This window comes from Anomalospiza imberbis, chromosome 7, assembly GCF_031753505.1.
Source record: "Anomalospiza imberbis isolate Cuckoo-Finch-1a 21T00152 chromosome 7, ASM3175350v1, whole genome shotgun sequence".
Classification (NCBI taxonomy): Eukaryota; Metazoa; Chordata; class Aves; order Passeriformes; family Viduidae; genus Anomalospiza; species Anomalospiza imberbis.
In genome coordinates this window covers 13,475,602-13,497,111 of record NC_089687.1, presented here as the reverse complement: position 1 = coordinate 13,497,111, position 21,510 = coordinate 13,475,602, and the positions used below count along the sequence as shown (strand labels likewise).

Sequence of the window (21,510 nt, the reverse complement as noted above, 5' to 3'; positions counted from 1 at the left end):
TAAAAAAAGATTAGCAATACAAGCAATTGTTGGCTGGTAAATCTGTTTATAACAAAAGACATAATTCACAGCTTTTAAAAATAAACTGACTGTAAGGCATTTGATTACTGGATCCATAAAAATTCAGTGTAAAGAGTAACTATGCTGGAACCAGGAGGGTTTTGACACATCTCATTAGGCAATATGGTTTTAAGACAATAGAAACTCCTACTGCAAACTTCCCTTCAGGCTTTCCATGGTCTTTCTTCTAAACTACAAACAAATTTAGGAGTTGCTAATAATCAAATAATCACCAGGACAATACAGACATTATAAGTAACAGAGATGACTTTGAAGTCATACAGAAGTCTGTCCTTAATGTCATTCATCTCTCCAGATAAACAAACATAAAATCCTGACATCAAGACAGAGTTGACTGGAAGCCAGACATCCTGAGTAGCCACTGGAAATTTGGTGCTGCAGAGGAACACAAACTGATGAGACCCTCTGCTTCCTTTTTTCTGTTACATTATGACAAGGGAAAAAATGTAATCCTTCTATTGCAGGGGGAAAGTCAGTTTTGCCCCAGGAACTGTATTACCAAGCACTTTGAACATCATATTCAGGGCTGTGGGACTCAGAAGAGGTTACAGCCCTCCTCTACATAACATTATGAGTCTGGAGCAATCTAGATGCTTTTTATCTTTAATATACAGGTAAAAACTGTAAATGAAGAAACACATCCATTTGCCATCAGCTAAATACACTTCTTGTGGTTTCTAGGTAGCACTTTCAATCGCAAAATTTTCAGAGTCTGGGCATGCATAAACTTACAGACTAAAAACTCCTCTGCAGAGCTCAGACCCTCTTGCACCAGAGCACAGGCACTGCACAGTAGAATCCAAAATGGTAAAAGGTTTTTCACTCTATTCCATATTGCTACTATTAATTTGGTGGTTTTTTTTTTTTTGGTTGTTTTTTTCTTTTCTCCTTAGCTGCGGCGTGGCCTCTACCTGCTGTACAACCAATAGGAGTTAGGAAGGAAAGATTTGGGATGGTGGCACTTACTCGGGGTGTTGAGGAGCCGTGACCTCCTGCAGTGGTAGGCTGCCTCCTGCTCGCAGTACTCGGCACTGTTGATCACGGCCTCCAGCTGCTCTGCACTGCTGCTGTAGTTGAGGGATATGGTGTAGGGCTTCCCTGGACCAGCTCCTTGCACTCTGGTCAGCCCTGTGCTGTTGTGCTGCACTACAGTCCAGATCTTATCTTCTGTTAAATGAAAAATGATTGAACGGGACGTTAACAGCAAAACACTTCCAACAAGCAGGCATCACAAAAAACTGTAATGTAACCTTTTACTGCAGTGGACAGACCATCAGCAGGATCTCGGGCTACAAAATGGGCACTTTGTGATGAACACCAATAGGTCTGTCTTCATTAAAGGTCAGTGTGGCCCACAAAGATGTCTCTCCCTGAACCAGCTCAAGCAAACACTACACTGCCTGCTGAGCAAGACAGAAGCTACAAGCTTCCTGGGAAGCACAGGATACCTTCAGCTTCTTCTATTACCAGATATCTGTACAAAATTAGATACTTTTCAACTGTCTTTGTCCCTGAGAGAAAACACACAGTAATATGGCTCATGGGGCAACATTCACCTTTTGCCTGAGAGCACAGCCCATGCTGTTGTAACAACAAATGGAAGCAGAGAACTGCAGTTGATGAGCTTGCACAAACTCACTGTGAGCAGAAAGCACAATCTCTTGCCAGAAAGTTAAACTGAGAGTATGTTCTTACCACCCAGCTGGAAGTCAGATCACTCATTTCACTCAGTTCTCAGATTTTTTCTGCATATAAGTTGAGCGATGCCCTACTTGGACGATGGTACAGAACGCCATATGACTTGGCATCTGTAGTTAACTCTAAATATTGATGCTTTTCCATGCTGGGGAACCCATTCTCATTTCCTTCATTGCGTTTACTGGCAGAGCAAGGGATTGTGTAAGTGACAGAAAGCAGAATCTAGGCTTAAGCACAACCTGCACCCCATAACCCAGCTCACTATCAGCATTGGGGTTGGCATAATGAGAACACCACACTTAGAGGCAATTAGCTTCCACAGAGGCTTTTTCCCAGCTGGTTCTGGTATAGCAATGGGCAAGGTAGAAAGGACAACCTGAACGGTCAATTTGCTGAGCTGAGACAGAGTTAAAGACGAACTCTTCAATGAGGATTCACAGGACTGAGCCCTGCACATGCCCAAAAATATTAGTAAAAGTCACAACCAGCAAATTTCCTCTTTATCAAAGACCCTGCTTGCCTAGGAAAGATAAAAGATACTGACAGGGCAAAAATTTAAGGCAGCAATTTTCAATCATTTGATGAGAAGGAGATTTCAATCTCACTTGCAGAAACACGCAGACAGCTACAGAGGAAGAAGATCTAGGCAATAGATTTCTATTTTGTTATTTATGCTTCATCAGAGAAATCCTGGATAACAATGAATCATATCTTTTCTAAACTGATCTTAAAAGCTGTGCATTTAAGGATTTGGATAGTTTTAGCACACTACCTGGCCTGAGTTCTTGCAGAGCCTGAGATTTCCAGTAACTCCCCAACACACTGGCATGATGAGCCCAATAGCTCTGTGGACACTACAATGCATTGCAGTCAAAGTATTTTTTGTTGAGCTACATATATGCCAGATTACTTCAACAGAATGCTAATAGGTGCATACAAATCCTAAATGGACTATTTGTGCAAAGACACAGATGACTTGATGGATTGTCATTATGGAGGCATTCAAATGACAGGCAAGTAACAACAACCATCTGGAGACTATCTAAAGAGGTCTGTTCCAAGACCTGGCTGCAAGTGACAGAGAAATTAACTTGCATTAACTGTAAGGACAGTTTACACACAGCAAACCACACATTCACTCACAACCCTCTCATCATTTCTGTGATGGTAGGCAGAAAGTTTGCTCATATGTCTGCAATTCTGTGCTTCTTACTGACTTCAGGGAGCTGCTTGTGGACCCTTGGAGTTGGAGCTCAAAGAAACATTGCTGCAATGTGCGATACACAGAAGTCAGATTAAAATAATATGAAATACTACAAATGTATTGCTTGTAATACTTGTCCCAGTGGTTGTAATCACAGTGAACGCTGTAGCACAATACCCTGCACTGTCCTGCACATATATTGCTTCAAACACAATATACTTCAATGACTTCGTAGCAGACATCTTGTACATCTTAAAGCAGCGATCCTTATCAGCCAGTCCCTCTGTTTTCTTCTGCTCTCTCAAGGCAATATTGACAAGAACAGAGTGGGTTTTTCAGAAGCAGCTGAAGGTGAGTTAACTTTCCTGTCACAAAAGCTTATAGAAGCTTAACTTCTGCCTTAACAGAAATACCTACTAATAAGACAAACACCGAGTTGCTGATAATGTGAGACATAAAACCAGGAGATGATGGAATATACTGGTTGCTGAAATTCCAGGTGGGCTGCCAAAAACACCTCCCCACTGAGAGTTCTGACCATAATTTTAAGAAAATGCAATAAAATCAATGCTCACAATAATGGCTACAGTGCTGCTCAGGAAGTAAAGCAGCCTAATGCTCTAGTTGTAGAGTGGTTAACACTACTGTACTTTCCAGGCTGTGCATCAAGAAAGGTGCCATGTGGGTGCCTGAAAAATCAAAAGCATCAAGAGCTAGCAATTTAGAAGCAAAGAAGGAACACTAGGAGCAGCTGATTAAAAATAGTATTGCACAAAGCTGTCTTCCCAAAAAAAGTGTTGGAAATATAATTAATTGACATGTTTGAAATGAGGTTGGACAAGGTATCAGCAAATATACTGTAAGCAGCCAGCACTCATTAACAGGAGTGTTGGACAGGCAATGTGACAGGTCTTCCTCTTATCTTCCTCTAGGATTGCTCATTAATTTTCAGCAGTCTTGTTATCATTACAGCTGCACACAGCTGTACTGAGATCTGAACTTTGACATTCTAGACCTGCTTTTCATTTAGAAATAAGTTGACCTATTTTCCATCCTCTAGTTTACAAAGGGAAAGGAAAAGCAAATCAAGTTTCTTTCTGTATTCAAAGTAATTATGATTTAGCAAGTACATCAGAATGGAGTTAAAAAAGTTATAGCAGAACAGAAGAATTTGGAAGTTACATTTCAGAGATTTCCTAATCTACACATGCCTTGTCTTTTAGGCTTAATACTTCTACAGATCAGATTTATGCTTTAGTGGTCACTTCAAAATTTCCCTTTGTGCTTCACCTTTGAAGTAGAGGTGCCCATCAGTTCAGCTTCTCAAAAAAGATCTGTGTTTTTCTCGTTGATCTAGTGGCAGGAAAGTCACAGCCACCAGCAAGCAAACCTCGGATCAGAAGGGCAGCTCAGCACAACACAGAGCTGGTAGAAACAAGGTGAGAGGAAGAAAAGGAAGAGAAATCTATTCCACCATCTCAGTCATGCTTCTTCCCACTTCCCAGGGAAAGAGTAAGTACTTCCATTTTAGAAAGAAGCACATGAGGTGTAGAGGGGCTAGGTAATGCATACAAAGTCAATCACAAGCTGCTACAAGAATAAAGGATTACATTCACATCACAGTAAAAAAACCTCAAAAAACAAACTTCCTTCTTTCAAAAGGACACCCTTTTGTTTAAATGCAGCAAGTGAGACTGAAATTTAAACTTTCGATTGCTTTGGACAGAGTAGAAGAGCCAACAGTGCTCCCCCTCCTGCATCGCCACTGGTTGAGAGAGAAGTTACTAAGAGCTAGAGGGCAGAAAGTCCTTGAACCATTCCAAGACAATAGCAAGACTATTGCATCTGTTTCCATAGATCAGGAAACCACACAAAAATAATCTCAGCATTTCTTCTGAAGACCATCACCTTTCAGATCAGCCCTTGGGGTTTATTCAAATCCCAGTTTCTCCACCTCAAACTTGGCAACAGTTAGAAAAATATCATTATATTTTCTCAAATTCACTTGCACAAGTTTAGCTAGGGCTGCTCCCAAAATATCACTGCCTGATTCAGTATGAGGTCAAGGCATCCTACCCTCACTACTTGAATGGCAGGTCCTCTGAAGCCTCCTGACAATGATCTGTGATCTGGCACTTCAGGCAGGTTCAGAACCTGTGTGAGACACGTAGCTGCCATCTGAACGTGCCCACAGATCACTCCAGCAAGCAGTGCAACAGCTGTCTGCACCTGAGCTCTGGGTTTGGCATTTGCCTTTAGAGGCACACCTCTACACCAGTAATGCCCACAGCTTTTGAAAATGGGGCTTCAAATACTTGTTCCTGTTTCACAATGCAAGGATTTTTATTTATTCTTCACTCTACTTTGTTTACATTATATTTTTATGCAATGACACTGTAATCACAAGTGCAAACCAAGCTGAGTGCCATCTCCTTCCAGTCATTTCCATACCTGGAAACCATTAAACTACACAGATGAAGCTTTCTTCTCATGTATTTCAATTAAGAAGTTATTATGTTTTTACATCTGTCCATACTACACTTCTTTTTCCTGTTTACTCCATTTAATGAGCTCTCCTTGCACTTACAAATCTGCAATGATAATTAAAAAGCTGTTGTCCAGGCATAGGTTACTGTTAATTTTTATCTTCTATTATTCTAGTCTACTCTTTTATTACTTTCTTAGCTTGGTAAAATTTCAAACTAAACACAAGTTGGAAGTCATTCAAAACCAAGTAGAAGACTGCAGCTACATCTTCTATTGTATAATGTGGAATAGTTTAATGCAGCCCTGAAAAGCAGATTTCCTAAATGCTTGTTAAATTATTTCCATAATTCAAAGGTGACAATGCTTTAATTTCAGGGTAATGCTACAGCTTTATGACTTCACAGTTTTATTTAATGGTCCAATTCACTAGGATATTATGCTGTCTGCATTTGGCCTTAGGAGATGTTTTTACAGCATGGGACTGCAATGCATTAAGCACATTTTAGACTCTCTGTTTAGCCTAGCCCATAGTTCTATCATCTTGCTGGAAACCTCCAAGTTGCTTTTGATGGCACACAAATTAAATTGTGGGAAATTAGAGCAGCTGGAAAACTGGCTTTCAATGAATTCTGTATTGTCTAATTCTCATTTTTATTCTTCAACATGAAATATCCCTGTAGAGCGCATACCACCCATTCAAACTGCATCATTCCTTTGTGATTTAGGAGGTTTGTCACAAAACAAGATTATTCAGACTGATTAAATTGCCAACAAGCCAAACATACGGTAAATGCTACATGAGAGAAAAAAATAACTCTCAGAGCTCATACGATGCCTTTGTTTCATGGTGCTCCACACTGAATGCCAAATTTTATCCTGAATGCTGTACCTATAACTAAAAGTACAACCACAAAAAAGACAAGAATTTTCTTCTTAAATACTCTACTGCTCTAAACTGCAGTGGCAGGTCAACCCAGCTACTCTAATATACACTCCCCTCAAAGGATATTAAAACACCAATTTCTTATCACAGACAGGTTAATTCACTCACTCCAAAATGTTTTCTAAGTCTTCTCTGAAAGCAACCCATGGCTATTTTTGTATCTACTTTTTTTTTTTTTTTTTTTTTTCTGGTGGCTGACCCAGCAGTACATGTCTTTGCAGCTTGTTTTCTGCTCATCAGCTTCCTCCAGAGTTCTGATTCAGCCACATCCATCCAGTGCAGAAACACTGCAAAGCATTCAAGGCAACTCTCAGCAGAATGACTGTGCCTGATGTCTCTAATGGATGACAACAAGATACCTCTTGTGTGACATCTTGCACCTTCCTCCCCCACGTTTTGCTGAAGCCCAGAGCAGGCAAACCACTGTCATGCCAGCCTACTTCCCGATGCTCCCCCATTTCAGTAGCTCCTTAATACAGGGTATCTTACAACGAGCAGTGAGAAATATTCCTCTCCAAAAACTGGAGAGGCAGTCACTGATCTACTTCCTAGTGCCAAGTGGACACTTCTCCACTCACTGTGCTTCTGACAACTCTGCAGTCCTCTCTGCCTCAGTTTCCTTCATCTAGGGATAGTGTTGAGAGACTCAAATCACGTTTCTGCTGTTTCAGATAACTAGTGATGGCTCAGACACCTGCATGAGTCTGGCAGACAAGAAGAACAGCCCAGAGCAAACCTGCTGTTCTTCAGCTGCCATACTAGAAGGGTGGGCATGACACCTGCAGGGGTGAAGCACAGCAGGGAACACCTGTGTCTGGGGCAAATGGATCCACCCCTTGCAACCGAGACAGCTGGAGTGATTTGGACAGAGCCAAAACTTACTTCTGAGCACTGCAGATGTGGCAGGAGAGGGATTAGGTTGCAGTAAACTTCTGTTGAAAAGTAAAGCCTAGAGAAAAATATCTAGTTATGTTCTTCAGTACTAGAACTTCTTTAGGGGCCACCTGAAAATGTGACAGTGAAGGTGGCCTTCAGGACTTCTGTCATGATGCTCATCCAAAAAACAATTTAATTGAAAGCAGCAAGGCAGCTGTTGACAGCACATTACCTTTGACATAATATTCACATTAAAGATTTTTTTCATTCTGTAATGTTCTGGAAGAATATTTACTGAAAATTCAAAAGAGAAACATATCAACTGTCAGAACTACAGTGTGCCAAAAGACCTGTAGTGTTTGAGGGATAAACTGTAAATCTTTAGGGGCTGCCTTTAATCTAAACAGTAGTAAAGAATTTATAAGGAATTTCCATTTATTGTTTTCTTTTATGATAAAGTCAATCATAACTACAGACAGTCAGCAACAGGGTAGAGGGAGTTTGACCATTTAAATTGTTGCTCCAAAATCCTGTAGCTGCAGGTGTTAAAGGCAGAATTAAGGGCATGGCCTCCTCCTATCTGTTCTTGCTTCAGCCTGCCTGAAGGGCAGCCCTCCTCTTCACACAATAATTTCCCAAGTCCATAAAAAATGCAAAAAGGGCTGAGTACATGGTGTCTCCTGTATCCGTGTAATTGCTATACAAAGCAAAAAGGAGATGGTTTCTTATGGAAAATAGATTAAGGAATTCTATAAGCAGATGAGCTGAGATTCACATGTGGAAACAAAGGGAAAGATTCCATAGACAATAATACAACTGATTGTATTAGGAACATCAATGGGGATATGTACTATATGGAAGAATAAAAATCTTAATCATTGTTAGCTGAATGAAAAAACAAAGGACACAATTTGTAAAAAAAATTGCAAATTTGATGATCTACTTCACATCTTATTAGAATCCCTTACTTTTTTTCTGAGATTTAGGCAGTTTCTATACAGTCTTTTGAGACAGAGAAAATAAAACTTTCTTCTTCCTGCATCACAGAAACTAGCAGTATTTGCAGTTTAAGATGAGACTTCAAAACAAAAATTATCTGCAACAAGAAGAGATGTATTTTTGTTAATTAATGATTTTTTCACTGTAGCAGTTTCAAAAACAGATCTTGGACCAGCAGCAAGACCTGAGATAAGGTTGCATTTTCCCCCAAACTTCAATCCTATTTTTCTTCCCTGGAAGAAAAATAAGGGAAGAAAGGAAAGGAAAACTATTTGAGGACTGGAAAAATATCTGGCAAAGATAAAATGAACCATTGATCTAGTCATGGCAATTTCTAAGCATTATTGATGTGATAGTCCAGGGTCTGAATACTGTAAAACAGCATCAGTAGAGAAATAGAGTGACAGGATGACTCAAGTGTACTGCAAGTAAATCTTTCAGATTTCAAGGGTAAAATTTACTCAGAAGGAGATGAGAAAAAGTCATTTCACTTTTCAAACAGGACAGCAAGACAAGCACATGGATGTAGATTGCATGTCTATAGGCTTTGTCCTGGAGAACATGGTTATTTAGCATTTACGTAGTACTCCATACAGACCAAGAGATTTCTAGGCAGCATGAAAAAAATAAGCCTCACAATGATAGAAAGACTGCCAGACCTGAGGTTCAGAGGGTCTATCAGTCATCTTTTCTACTGACTGTTATGAATCTTCAATTAGGATTAATTCAAGTGGGCTGATTATCAAACAACCAGCATACAAGGAAAATCTTTCCCAGCCCCGGTGGCTGTTCGCTACCCCAAAGTATGACACAACACATTCCTTCTGCACTTCATGTCAAAAAGGTGTGGCCATAGACCCCCATGGATGACTGGAGACCCAGGAAAAGTGAGCATACCTAGTTTAAATTCCCATGTCGATGGCCCTGGAAACATGCCAGATGTGCTCCCAAAGCACTCAATGCACCGACCCTAATTTAATAATCCCTGCATGGACCTATTCACATCCTCATGGTGTCCTTCATGGCAACCAGCTGCATCCAGTCATGGCTTGGGCACATACATTTGGTTCACTTCCCCACACACAGATGCATATTTGGTGTGGATTCCTCAGTGTTTCTTACAACTGATCAGTTTCCCTGTGAAAGTGACTTTACTCTGTGTACAACAGGTATATAAGGTGAAAACAACATTATGTTAATAAGGTGCTGTCTTTTCCTTTTAGATCTAGTTTTGAGGTTTTTGTCTTTCACTGTCATTGAACTGTCTCTCTTCTCCTATTGTAAGAAAATTAAAATGAGCATTGCTTCTGTCAGTGAGCCCCATTCACTTGGAGTCTTCCCATTCTAAATAGCTCTGGATTATTTACTTTTAACCTCTCTTTGTAGAGATATCTTTCTATGCCTTTGATTAGGCACATTAGTGCTCCTGACAACCTCCTATTTCAACAACATATTTTACCTTTAGCAGAAATAAACAGCCCCCAAGGTAAAATCCTTTTGAAGTGCTTCATATGCTCTTCTCACTTCTCGACCAATAAGTATGCTATTAAATAGTAGCATGTCATCAACAGCTTTTTGTCACCTTGCTTTGTCAGCCACTTCTTCAGACAGTGGTTAAGTACATTTACCCACTCTAGTATCAGCTATTCATCAGATATTCTGTGACACTACTGTTAAATTTCTTGCCATGCTGAAAATTGACTTTATATTTTTTAATACTTTTTTCCTTTTTTCTCCCTGTAACATTTCCTTTCCCTTATCTCTCTTGCCCTCTTTGTGTAACTGTCCAATTCTCTCTCAACACACACAATCACAATTTTCTGCTTTATTCAGAATTCCTATACAGCAGTGGGCTCTAAAGCTGACAGGCTTTAGAGAAACCACTGCAAAAATAAAAACAGTAAACTAACTTGTAATGTTGCTATTTCAACAAAGAAAAAAATAGAACTTAAATTAGAATTAGAAAAACCTTAAAAAAGGTAAGTGAACATTAAAAAACCACTTTTCTTTAAATGCAATGATGCTGCTCATTTCTGATGGTCTGATTTCTTCCTTGAATTCATCCTTTACAGATTAAAGGCACTGTAATTCCCAGAAGGCATTGGCTGTCTGCACCTCCACTTTTAAAAACACTAAATGAGTCATTGCCCTGATTTTTCCATTCCACCTCCAAATTCTTCAGCTTGAACACATTTTGGGCATAAGGAGGTTACTGCTTCTTGAACTGTATTCAGAAAGAACTGCCAGCCTGTGTAAAATAAAAGCTTTATTTAGCCCAGGAGCCCGCCTCTGCCTCCGAGGGTGAAGAGATATCCAGGGAAGCCAAAAGGTTTTCCTGAAGCTAATTCCCATTTCCCAATGGTCTTTGCCTCACAGCTGCCTGAGTGGGAAGCTGCAACTAAACCTCCATGTTTACTTGCACCTTCTGAGTCTATCAGACAAAACTGGGGCTTTTTCCAGATGGGTTTTACTCCCTCTCTTGATCTATCAGTCTCCTTGCTGTCCTGTGGTGATTTCAAGTTGAATTCATTGTATCAGGAAAAAGCAAGCAGAAAACTCCCAAATCCCATTATGTAATCATGTAGGTATCCCTTAGCTCATATATGATGAAAAAGAATCAATTCCTATGTGTTTTCTCTATGCCACACATGATCTCCAAGCTCTCCTGTGACAGTTCCCCCCAACTATATTTTTAATTTGTTTAGTCCCCCCACACATGAAAGCCATCCATGTTTTTCCATTCACAGGAGGTGTGTTACAGATTTATGTCACTGAACAATATTATTTTTTCTGTTCCTTGTATGTACCCAGTGTAACAACACAGAATTTCGTATTTTGCCTTCCCCTGAATATGGAGCACTTTCAGAAAACTAAGCAGAAGCATCATCTGAAAAAAGAAACAAATTGAGAATCCATCTCTGTGTACACAAATTAATTTTTTTCCTACTTTGCGCTTAATCAATTACTGTAAACAATTTTTATGAGAATGACGATAAAAGAAGTTCCCAGAGAGAAAAGAATCTCTTGTGAATAAAGCACTCAAACCATATTTAGTTGACCCAGAAATATAAGTTTGCCAGTTTTCCCCACCTCCACCATTCTCATAACCAATTTTATTAGAATGTCAGCAAATTCATTACAGAGAGAAAATCAGGTATATTCCTTCTGGATTTCTGCCAGATAAGGTTTTTTTTAGGAAAGCAAATGCAAGGTATTTGTCAAAAATCCTACTTCTTCAGCAGAGATAAAAAGCACTGACAATGTTTTGATCACACATATTTATATGATAAATAATAAAAATGAGCACATTTCCCATATTGAAGATCAAGGAAGGATATTCAGACACAAAGGTGAAACTCTGTTTCAATTCTTAGGAGATTCAACAGCAAAGGAGACACATCTTATTAAGTATTTGTTACAGTTGAATAAAAAACATACTTAATAATTAACTGTTGTGCATTTAATTAACATAATCACTTCCCAATTAAATAAAAATAAAAATTTAATTTGAGGCACTTTAAGTACAAGGAGATCAAGAATAAAATATGAATATCCTGAGTCCTCAGTTTTCAGACCTGAGTGTGGAAGTGATATGTGGCAAAGTAGTTCAGCCAGAATTAGCAATTTAGAAAGGGTAATAAAAAATTCTTTCTTCCGCACCTGGCCACAGGAAGCAAAAAATACCAAACAGGAGACAGTGTGGGAAATTTCAGCTCCATTTCAAATCTAAAAAGCAGAAAGGAAGCCCCACCATCCATCCCTATCCACAATTAGGGCCGTGTCATCTTTTCTCATACTCGTGGCGACAATCCTACATACAAAACGGGACCCACTTAAGGGGAGAATTTGCCAGACAGGTATTTTTCATTTGAAACAATTAATCTTTAAAACTTACAGAACTGTAAGTCTGAAAAGCCTCACCCAACAGGTCACCCTGCCATGCTCTTGCTCTGCTACCCATCTCTTCAGTGTCCCCTCTCCTAATACAATCGTGCATTCTCCACCATACAAACCCCAGGGACAATCAAGGCTTCCACTCCCTGGAATGCCAAAGGCAGCACACTTGTATGAGGGGATGTATTGCTGCCTACATCAGATTAGAAGGGTTTATAGATAGCTCCGTGAGAGGAGTTTAATAATAATTCCCAGATCTAGTTTTCTAATAAAGCAGAGAAACCATTCAATTGCAAAAAAAAATGGTTTGGATTCTAAGTTTCTACCTCTTTAGTAAAAAACAAACATCTCATCCAAAGTTATGATATCATGGAGTGCCCTTTTTAAGGTGCAGACACTGTTGTATATATCACTTGTCAAGGCAAGTCCTTCAAACATTTTTAAAATCACTTTTACATGGATCTTATTTAAGGAAATGTCCCAAAGTGAAACCTTGGTTACAACTTCTGTGCTTCTTCCCCACTGCTGAACAGTGTTATTGACATCTCTACCATTTTACTAAGACCACCTCAAATCAAATTAGACCTAACATCAAGCAGCCAAATCAAGGTTAGGTCATTACCTGTTATATTGCAAAAAACACGGAGTGGTCCCAGTGGTCCACTTCCATCAGAATCGATGTAGAATAAACCTGATGTCTTCCCTTGGTGTCGGTAAGCCTCGCAGGATTGTTCATAGACAGCTTTAAAAGAAAGAGAGAGTGACTGCATCACAGACAGGACACAGACAGACATGTTTTATACATGAGTACTGTGTTAATTATTGCCATAATATACCCTGTTAGGACCCAGCTGATTAGCATGTGAAATATTACTGAATCTGGGCCCGAATCCATGCTCAAAATCACACATTTCTTTAACTAATTCCTTGAACTTAATGCATGCTGGATTTGAAGATACAGATACTTGCTTTATTTTGGATTAAAGTATGTAAATAAATAAAGGGACATGATCTTTCAAATGTGACATATCCAGTTATGGAGTGGTACATATATTCACCATGTATGGGATTTCAAAGACATACCTACATATACACAGGTACACATGATTTACTACCGAGGCATGCACTTAAGTCTTGCCAACACAGATGACAGATACTTTTGCCAGTCCTCACCTTCCCTGCAGGATAAGGTTAACAGGAAGCATTAAAGCCCTACAATCTATTATCCAAATGAAGTCCATTGTTCCCCAGCAGAAAAGCTCAAGCTCAGACATGGTCTCCATCCTAGGTTACGTTTTTGTGCTTTAGACCTAATTTTATACAACCAACTCTTTCTCTCTGCTTATCAGTATTCTTCCCTCAGAGTACCAGTGCCCATGAAAATCCAAGTGATTAACAAAACAAGTACAGCAGGTCACCAAGAGCAAGAAAAGAAGGAAGAAAATCCCACAGATCAGTACAATCTTTGTATTTGAGGCATATATTCAGGACAGTTACAACTGTCACTTCATATGAAGCAAAGAGAAAACTCCTGCAGAGAGGCAGTCCAGAATATCAGAAAGTTACATGTATGATCCTGGACCTTGAACAACAACCTTAAATCTCATTTCAGGAGAGTTGATTTTTTTCCTCCCCACCTGCTTAAACACTTACCTGATTATACTGACCAAATTATTCTCTGTAACAGTTTATAACTGCTGTGTTCCCACTGCAAAGTTCCCAGTGCTTTTCATCTGAAAGGAACTCGGGGAGCTTTGCAGATTAATGGCAGGCCCAGCACTTCCTCACCACTTCCAAACACAATCCCTGCAGAGGACAGCAATTGCTCCACAGCAGCAGGAATAGCTCCTTGCTCTCACTCCTGTGTACACATGGATTCACATCACTCCTTTTCCCACGTTCCCTTAAAGAAACTTCTCTAATGAAACTTTCAAAAAGGCATATATGGTGAGCCCTGAAGTAGCCTTGTCTGAAAAATGCTGTAAAATAGTTCACCACTTAGATATTGGATGTGTCTTCACTTCTGCCAAGAAAACAGAACCACAGTTCTAGGGGCTTTGGTCCAAATTGGCTATGGATTAAGAGTCTCATATTTCAATCACTTGTACAGTCACCAAAATATGCTTTCCCCGTTGCACATTTCTTGCCTGACCAGACAACTTCAGCAGACAGAACATCACTGAGTGCTAAACAAGCACAGCACTATCCTTCCCGGGGTTAAGAAACTGCTCAAGGTACTCAGCACCTGACGAGACAGCACCTTAATTAGCATCCATCCTATAATAAATAGAATTAAGAAAGCTTTTTCCTCACAGCCTGATGTATTCAAGCATGGTAGGAGGCCTGAATATCTCTAAATTCCCACTGTGATAGCTGGCCAAGAACACATATTAAATGCAAGTTAAATAAAATCCCCAAACCAGAACCTATTCTTCCAGTGTTCACAACCTGAGGGGCTGACAGAGTCCCTGAGTTGCAGAAGTGCTGACAGAAGCAGTGGGCATATGGAGGTCAGGAGAGAGATGGTAACAGGCAATTAAGTAAGCAACCAAGGAATCATGGTTTGATCAATTTGCAAAGTTCTTAAACTGCAGTTCACTTAGTGAATTTGCTGTCATCATCGTTACAGGACACTTCATCTTGCCTCATTAGGGAATATGCCAATTGCTTCCTCTGAATTGTTTGCTGAGTGTTTCTGCAGACAAAGGATGGTGCGAGGGGTACAGACATAAAACAAATTTGTTGTCAGTGAACTGGCACAGCAAATGTCAGTCTTCATCACAACTTGCTCTTTCTAAGAAAGAACTTCTTGATTGTGATTTTGGCTGGAGCCCAGATCTACTTTTTTCAAACTAGTAAGGAAAGATGTGAAGATTCTGCTATTAATAATGTGGGCAGATTCAAACAGAGATGATCTACTCACCTTTAGATGGCCCCGTTGTCCCTGTAACTTTAGGGGAAAAAAGGGCTATACAGAGCTAGAAATCAGGCTAAGGGTGCTCAACTGATATAAATCTGAAAGGATACACAAGCTTCCATAAAACTACAGTTATGTCTGCCAGAAGGAAATCCATCCTGGTATGTTTGCTTCAGTTATATGAGAAATCCAGCACTACATACTGGGAAGCAGCAGAAGAAATGGGAAAAGGCCATAAACCTCGAGCTCTGGCACATAAAACATATTCCATCATGATTAGTGAAAAGCAGTTTTGGTGGGCAGTTTATTTCGTACCTGCACACAAAGTTTCACATGCCTGTATCTGTAGCACTTGGTACTGCACATTTCTAGACTAGAAGCAGATGGGCCATTGATTTTAATTTTCTTTTTTCCTATTTTTTCTATATATAATGCATCAAGAAGAAAATTATGGTTTTTTTTCAGTCACTGGCAGATGCCCATACAGACATTTTGAGTGCACCAACCACTCCAAGCTCTGCTTAACTCCTTTGTGGTCTGAGATGATTGCTTGCTTCAGAATCAAGTTATGCTATTCCATTTGCTGAAAAAGGCCCTATTATGCCAGTAACAACAACTTGAAGCCATCTTTGTGTCCATGAAAGACAAGATCTCTTTGCAGTCATTATTCTCTTTTTGCAATCAGAAATATCATATGAAAGTAAAAAACAGTCAGTGAGCTGTGACTGTTAAGACCCCAGAACCTCAACTTTGAAAACTGCCTTCATATTTATGTTCTGTTTTGTGTCAGGCTTCTCTGGTGTAGATGGAGTTGTGTTCATTTTGGGAAAGCTAGGGAACCATTATTTTAATTGTCATTAAAGAGTCACCAACTATTTAGGCATATAAGGTCCCACTTTCAAAAAACAAGCACCAAAGGTAATGATGGAACTATTGACAGGTAAACACATTTTAATGGCAAAGAGCATTTATGGTAAGTGCACCTTTTTAATAAAGGAGAGGTATTAATCAGTTCATTCAGAGTAGAACCCACTATGAATTTTCAAACATTATTTTTACCAATATATAAAAAATTGTAGGTAAATAAAAATTGAAATAAAAATTAGTGATTTTATTCTTTTAATGAAGTATTTTAATAGTCTTTACACTTTTCTTCCTTCATTCTCCTAGATTTGTTTTCATATTGTAAAACATTCACCCAAATGGGACCAAAATAACAAAAACAGCATTCTTGATAGGCTGTTCATGCAAAGCTTGTTTTCTCATTAAAATACTTTTTAAAAAGCATGATTTCAAAAATGAAACCTTTAGCTTGTCTTTTGTCTCATAGAAGCAAGTTCAGCTTTCCTTCTCCAACCCTCCCGGTTGGTTTTTTTTTGTTTGTTTGTTTGGCTAATTTTGATAAACACCAGCCACTGAAGATAAAATTACGGTTTTCAGCATCATTTGTTTCAGCGGGCTAGAAACACTGAAAATCACAGTTTAGGACTTAGAGCCCTGCTGTGTTTCCTCGGGCTCTTCTGGGGCGAGCTGTGCTGCCACGCAGCAGTGGCACTGCAGCTCCCACAGGCAGCAGGGTGGAGCAGGTTCAGGGAGCTGCATCCACAGAAAGCGATGTCAGCAGCCCCAGGAGCCCACACCACCCCCTGCAAGCTCAGCCCGGACCTCACAGGCGGGTATGGCGGGTAAAAGCATTAGGGTGAAGTAAAGCACAAGGCAAAAATCAGTGTAAAAGGTGTCAAAAGGCTCTTGCTGGTAACTGGCTACACCACGAAGACCAAACAAGAAGCAGCTTGACTCCAAGGTCCCAGATTTAGTAAGGGACACAACATCAGAAATATCTGTTTTACTTGGTCACTAAGAATGTCTTTTACTGCTTTTTTTTTTTTTTTTTTTTTTTTTGCCAGAATCACTTGTAAGTTCTATAAGTTATAACATTGGGTAGACCCTATGCTGACATTTTTGCTCTATAAGGATTTTTTTTTAAAGGTGCTGCTGTGTTTCACAAAGAAATTTAAAATCCTCCCAGAGCTGGCTGCTGAAAGTGATGCAGCCTGAGAGCCTCATTCTTTAGAGCAAGAGCTGCTTCTCTAAGTAAGTGCTATCTGTGCTCTTGCCTACCTGCTAGGATGGGCTGTGCTGGTGGTGTGCAGGCATGCACTGCACTGACAGAGTTCAAGGTATCTATCTCCCAGCCCCTTATAATCCTCTGTAAAACAAATACACCAATTTTCTCCCTCAGGCATCTCTTTCAGTCTCAAGTATCTCAAGCTGAACTAGCTTTTCAGATAACAGCTCATCACATCAGAACATTAGTTTACAGCACTGCTTTACTCACTGATCATAATGCCTGTCTTTTCCTTTAGTTCTCACTTTTCATCTTCCCAGGTGCTTAGGAAATATTTTGTCAAATTTTGATCAGCATTCACAAAATAAACACTTTATCCCCAGTCAGAGCAACATCATCTAATTCTATGTTTTCTCATATTTTCTGCTATATAAACAGTCATAAGCTCAAAAATCAAAAACTACATTCATAAGCTCCAAAATCAAAACTATGGCTCTGAAATGTATACATACCAAGTTTTTTCAAGCCATACACTACACCCCCCACAGAAATATCCTAGCAAAACTATAAATATTCACTTTGATTGGTCATGGTTCATGATTCAGACTTCAGTGTCAGAAAAGCATTATCAGATTTTAATATTATTGTAATAAAACCATTTTTTGACCTTTTGTGCATAAAAACCATACAGAATTTCATTTCCTAATTTCTGCATCAAGACCCTTATGGCTGGTTAGCCACAGCACATGCAGGAGCTCTCTGTTACTCCACAGTCAGGTCTGAAAGGACTAGGATCACTCTTGGTTTGGGTCTGCACTTGAAAATTCAGCCTTTATTCAATCTGCTTCACAAGCCTGAAAGGTTTTAAATATGAGCAATTGTGTCACTGCTCAGTTCTTTGAAGTATCCTGAACCTGATAATCCAACTGCTCTAATTACAGTCCTTAAACCAGAGGTGATTTTATCCCTGCCACAGCTGAAATCTGTAACAGTACATGGCTAAGCACAAACATTTCCAAGGTCAAACTTCCAATATAAACTTTCCGATATAAAATCTTTTTTGTCCAGTTTTCACAGACTGCCCCTTGCTATATTGATATCTGGCTTCCAGTCTTACTTTTGCCCTATGCAGTTCACCTGCAGTCTCCATGGCAGCCTTTGCTAAGCACAAGCTTCCTGTTTTACTGTGGGGCTGCTCAGCAGATCAGCCTTTAGATGATCTCAGTTCCTAAGTTCTTAGCCCTGTTTCCTTTGCCCTTATGTTCCTAACTTATGAAACCTCTGCTCTCTTTCAGGCCACTTTTTTGTTGTTTTTTTTTGCACCTCCAGTCCTACTTTGGCTAAAAAAGGAAAGGCCATTCTTTGTACAAAACCTTGAATTTCTGCAAATAACCCTCAAGGAGCAACATATTTAAAGCCCCTTCTCTTCAATGGGTGAATGAACCTGCTATTCACCCAGTAAGATGCACCTCTTACCCCACATTTAAAAATCTTGCTTGCTGTTGGACTCAATGTAAAGGTTACAACGACGCTGTTCAGTTTTGCTGCTGGGAAGACCAGGCAAGGTAAACACAGCAGCATGTTATTAATGTAGATATCACCAAGAATGTTAAGTTCCAAGTAAAAAGAAATTTGATTCTTTGTTGTTTTTTTTTTTTTTTTTTTTTCCCTCAGTGGACATAGTCCTTTTCAGATTTAATGGACAGCAAGATAACTTTCCCCAAAAAGTAGAAATAAACCTTAAAATTCCCCATATTTTGTCCTGACTGTATTCGCAATTACTTTGGAAATTGATTTCATTGTATGAAATGTGATCTAGGAGTTCAGAATTTGAGCTGTACTAGTTATAATTACTGAAATGAATCCTGTAGTATTCCTGCTTCAAGATTAGATTCTCATAATCTAATAAAAGTAGCTGATAATTTTCAATTTCTCAGAGGGAGAGACAATTTTATGGTGATAAATAAAATACATTAAAAGGACCTAAAAAATTTTAATTCTTGATTTCATTGGGAGGTGCTGACACTGTCCACTTCTCAGCTAAATGTAGCAGCAGTGAGTTGCTTTTATCATCTCTAAAAATTGTAAAGTCATGAAAAAATGTGGACAGAATACTTGCAGCAACATCATTTCAGACCCATTTAATTCTTTGCACCCTAGACAAAAAGAGTAATAATAACCCCATAATGGTAATTATTATTGTATTCAGAGGTGAACTTATGTACTGGTTAGACTGGAGAGGCCAGTAAGAGCTGGGGATTCTGCCAGGATATTCAACCAGCCCTGACTGACCTTGGGAAAACAGATATACACAAATGCTGAGCAGGCCAAATTAAGTATTCTCAACAAAATGCTCAGAGCTCTTGGAAGCAGATCAGAGATGACTATTTCAATCTCTGCTCATGTACCTTAGGCCTGACAGATCTGCTCTTACAGACTTGGAGTAATGAGCAATGAACAAAAGATTCTTCTAAATAAAGAAGAAAGCAATATGTAATGGCAGGTTTCTTATTTCAGCAACAGAGGGATTAGTACAGCAATGAACTCAGGGAATGATCATCATTCTCACACCTAAAATACAATTGTCCTGTTAAATGCCAGGAAAACGTACTCTTAAAACCTGGATTGTGACAGCTCTGCTCTTGACAGAATAGTGCAGTCTCTGCTGTGATGTGCCTGGATGACAGATGGCTTATTTTTTCCTTTTTAAAATATGTACTTATTCATCTGGTAAAGAATATGTTATTTCCATAGATAGAATTAAAATGCTTTTTACCACAGGGTCTCCTACGTGGATGTTCAGGAGAGACGCTCCCATTTCACCTGGTTGTTAGACAATCTCCTACCATCCAAGCTTAGGCTCCCCCTGGCCATGTTCGTGTCAAGCCATCCTCCTTTGTCACTTCCCTGCTGTGGCTGGAAGGTGGCTGTGACAATCACAGAGCCCAGCCTAGCGCTGTTGCAGGGTCACCTGCAAGCCCTGCTGCTGCAGGAGAGCAGCCAGGGAGACCCAGAGCACTGTAGGGGCAGTGTTGGAGGGACAGAGTGACCACAGAGGTGAAGGATGCTGCACAAAGCTCGGTATTTTGGTCCTGCTGGAAAGTCCCTATGTCCCTCGTGATGGTCACACCTGAGGATGGCTGGCTTCACACAGGACTGAGTGAATTCCCCACAAGCTCCCTTCTGCAGGAAAGTCCTGAAGGAAGCTCCACATTCAATGGGTTATATATAAGAAAATCTCAGGGAAAGGGAAAAACTTCTTTTAAATGAACACCACTGAAGGGAAAGCATTAATAACACAGTATGAAATAAACAATGAAAATTCATATTTCAAAAGCATGGTGTGAACAAAAATATGCAGGAACACCAAGTACTGTACTGAAGATTTGATATAAATATTAAATATGTTTTCTTTAGTCAAAGAAAACCAGTGTGTTTAAGCACACATTGAAAAAATCTGTTCAAGAACCTCAGACAGGAAAATTGTCTACTCAGGACATGCAAATTGCACTACTAAACTCACTAGTAGTAGTCTATCAGACTGAAACTCTCAAAACCTCATTTTCCCATCCAGCAAACTGTACACATCTCCCTACCTTGGAACACAGGAGAATTACCAAACCCCCAGCTGGCATTTTAAGATGCAGCTCCAGTAGTGCTAACAATCTGGCTGAAGCTACATTAAGCTTTTCAGATAAAGAAAATGATATATGCAGTAAGCATATTAATATTAAAAAATACACTCTCAAAGCCTGAAGTTATGTTAAGTTTATGCCATATCAATGACTATATGACATTTCCATTATTGGATGACTCTTTCCTCCAGCAATTACCTAGGCCAATAAGACATATGCCTGTATGTGTGAGATAGATCACACACCAAAGCAAATACCCAGAATTAAATTAAATCCTGTTAATTATCACCTTGCAAAGCTTTGGGACATGTTGACAGTCCCAAAATACGGGGAATAAAATCATTATTTTATATTTCTCAAAATCTTTTGTATCAATGTTCAGCACTCTTTGGAATTAAAAAAAATAGTGCTAGACTAAAAACCACCTGAAAACTATAATAAATAAAAATAATAGAATTACAGAAGGGTAAGATGAGGCTTTCTAAGGGACTAGGATAACTCACCAGAAGATAAGATTACTAATCTTTATCTTGCAATAAAGTTATAACATCCTGTATCTCAGGGCCATTTTACACTGGTCTACTGCTCTTACTGTCACATGATAATTAGAAGAATTAATAATATGAAAGGAATGACTACACAACTTTTAAACTATTCACATTCAATTAATACATATATTAATTTATATATATGTATAAAGATATATAA

General features: G+C 39.3%; 1 protein-coding gene across 2 annotated transcripts in view; it reads right to left on the bottom strand.

Moving 5' to 3' along the window:
* The window catches only part of CNTNAP5 (contactin associated protein family member 5), a 268,110-nt gene that overhangs the window by 78,559 nt on the left and 168,041 nt on the right, over positions 1-21,510 (bottom strand). For both annotated transcript variants that reach the window (XM_068195457.1, XM_068195458.1), the window contains exons 13-14: positions 12,805-12,924; positions 1,048-1,248 (exon numbers count right to left, since the gene is read on the bottom strand). In XM_068195457.1, the coding sequence (XP_068051558.1) occupies positions 1,048-1,248; positions 12,805-12,924 (321 nt within the window). The remainder of the gene's footprint in view (positions 1-1,047; positions 1,249-12,804; positions 12,925-21,510) is intronic.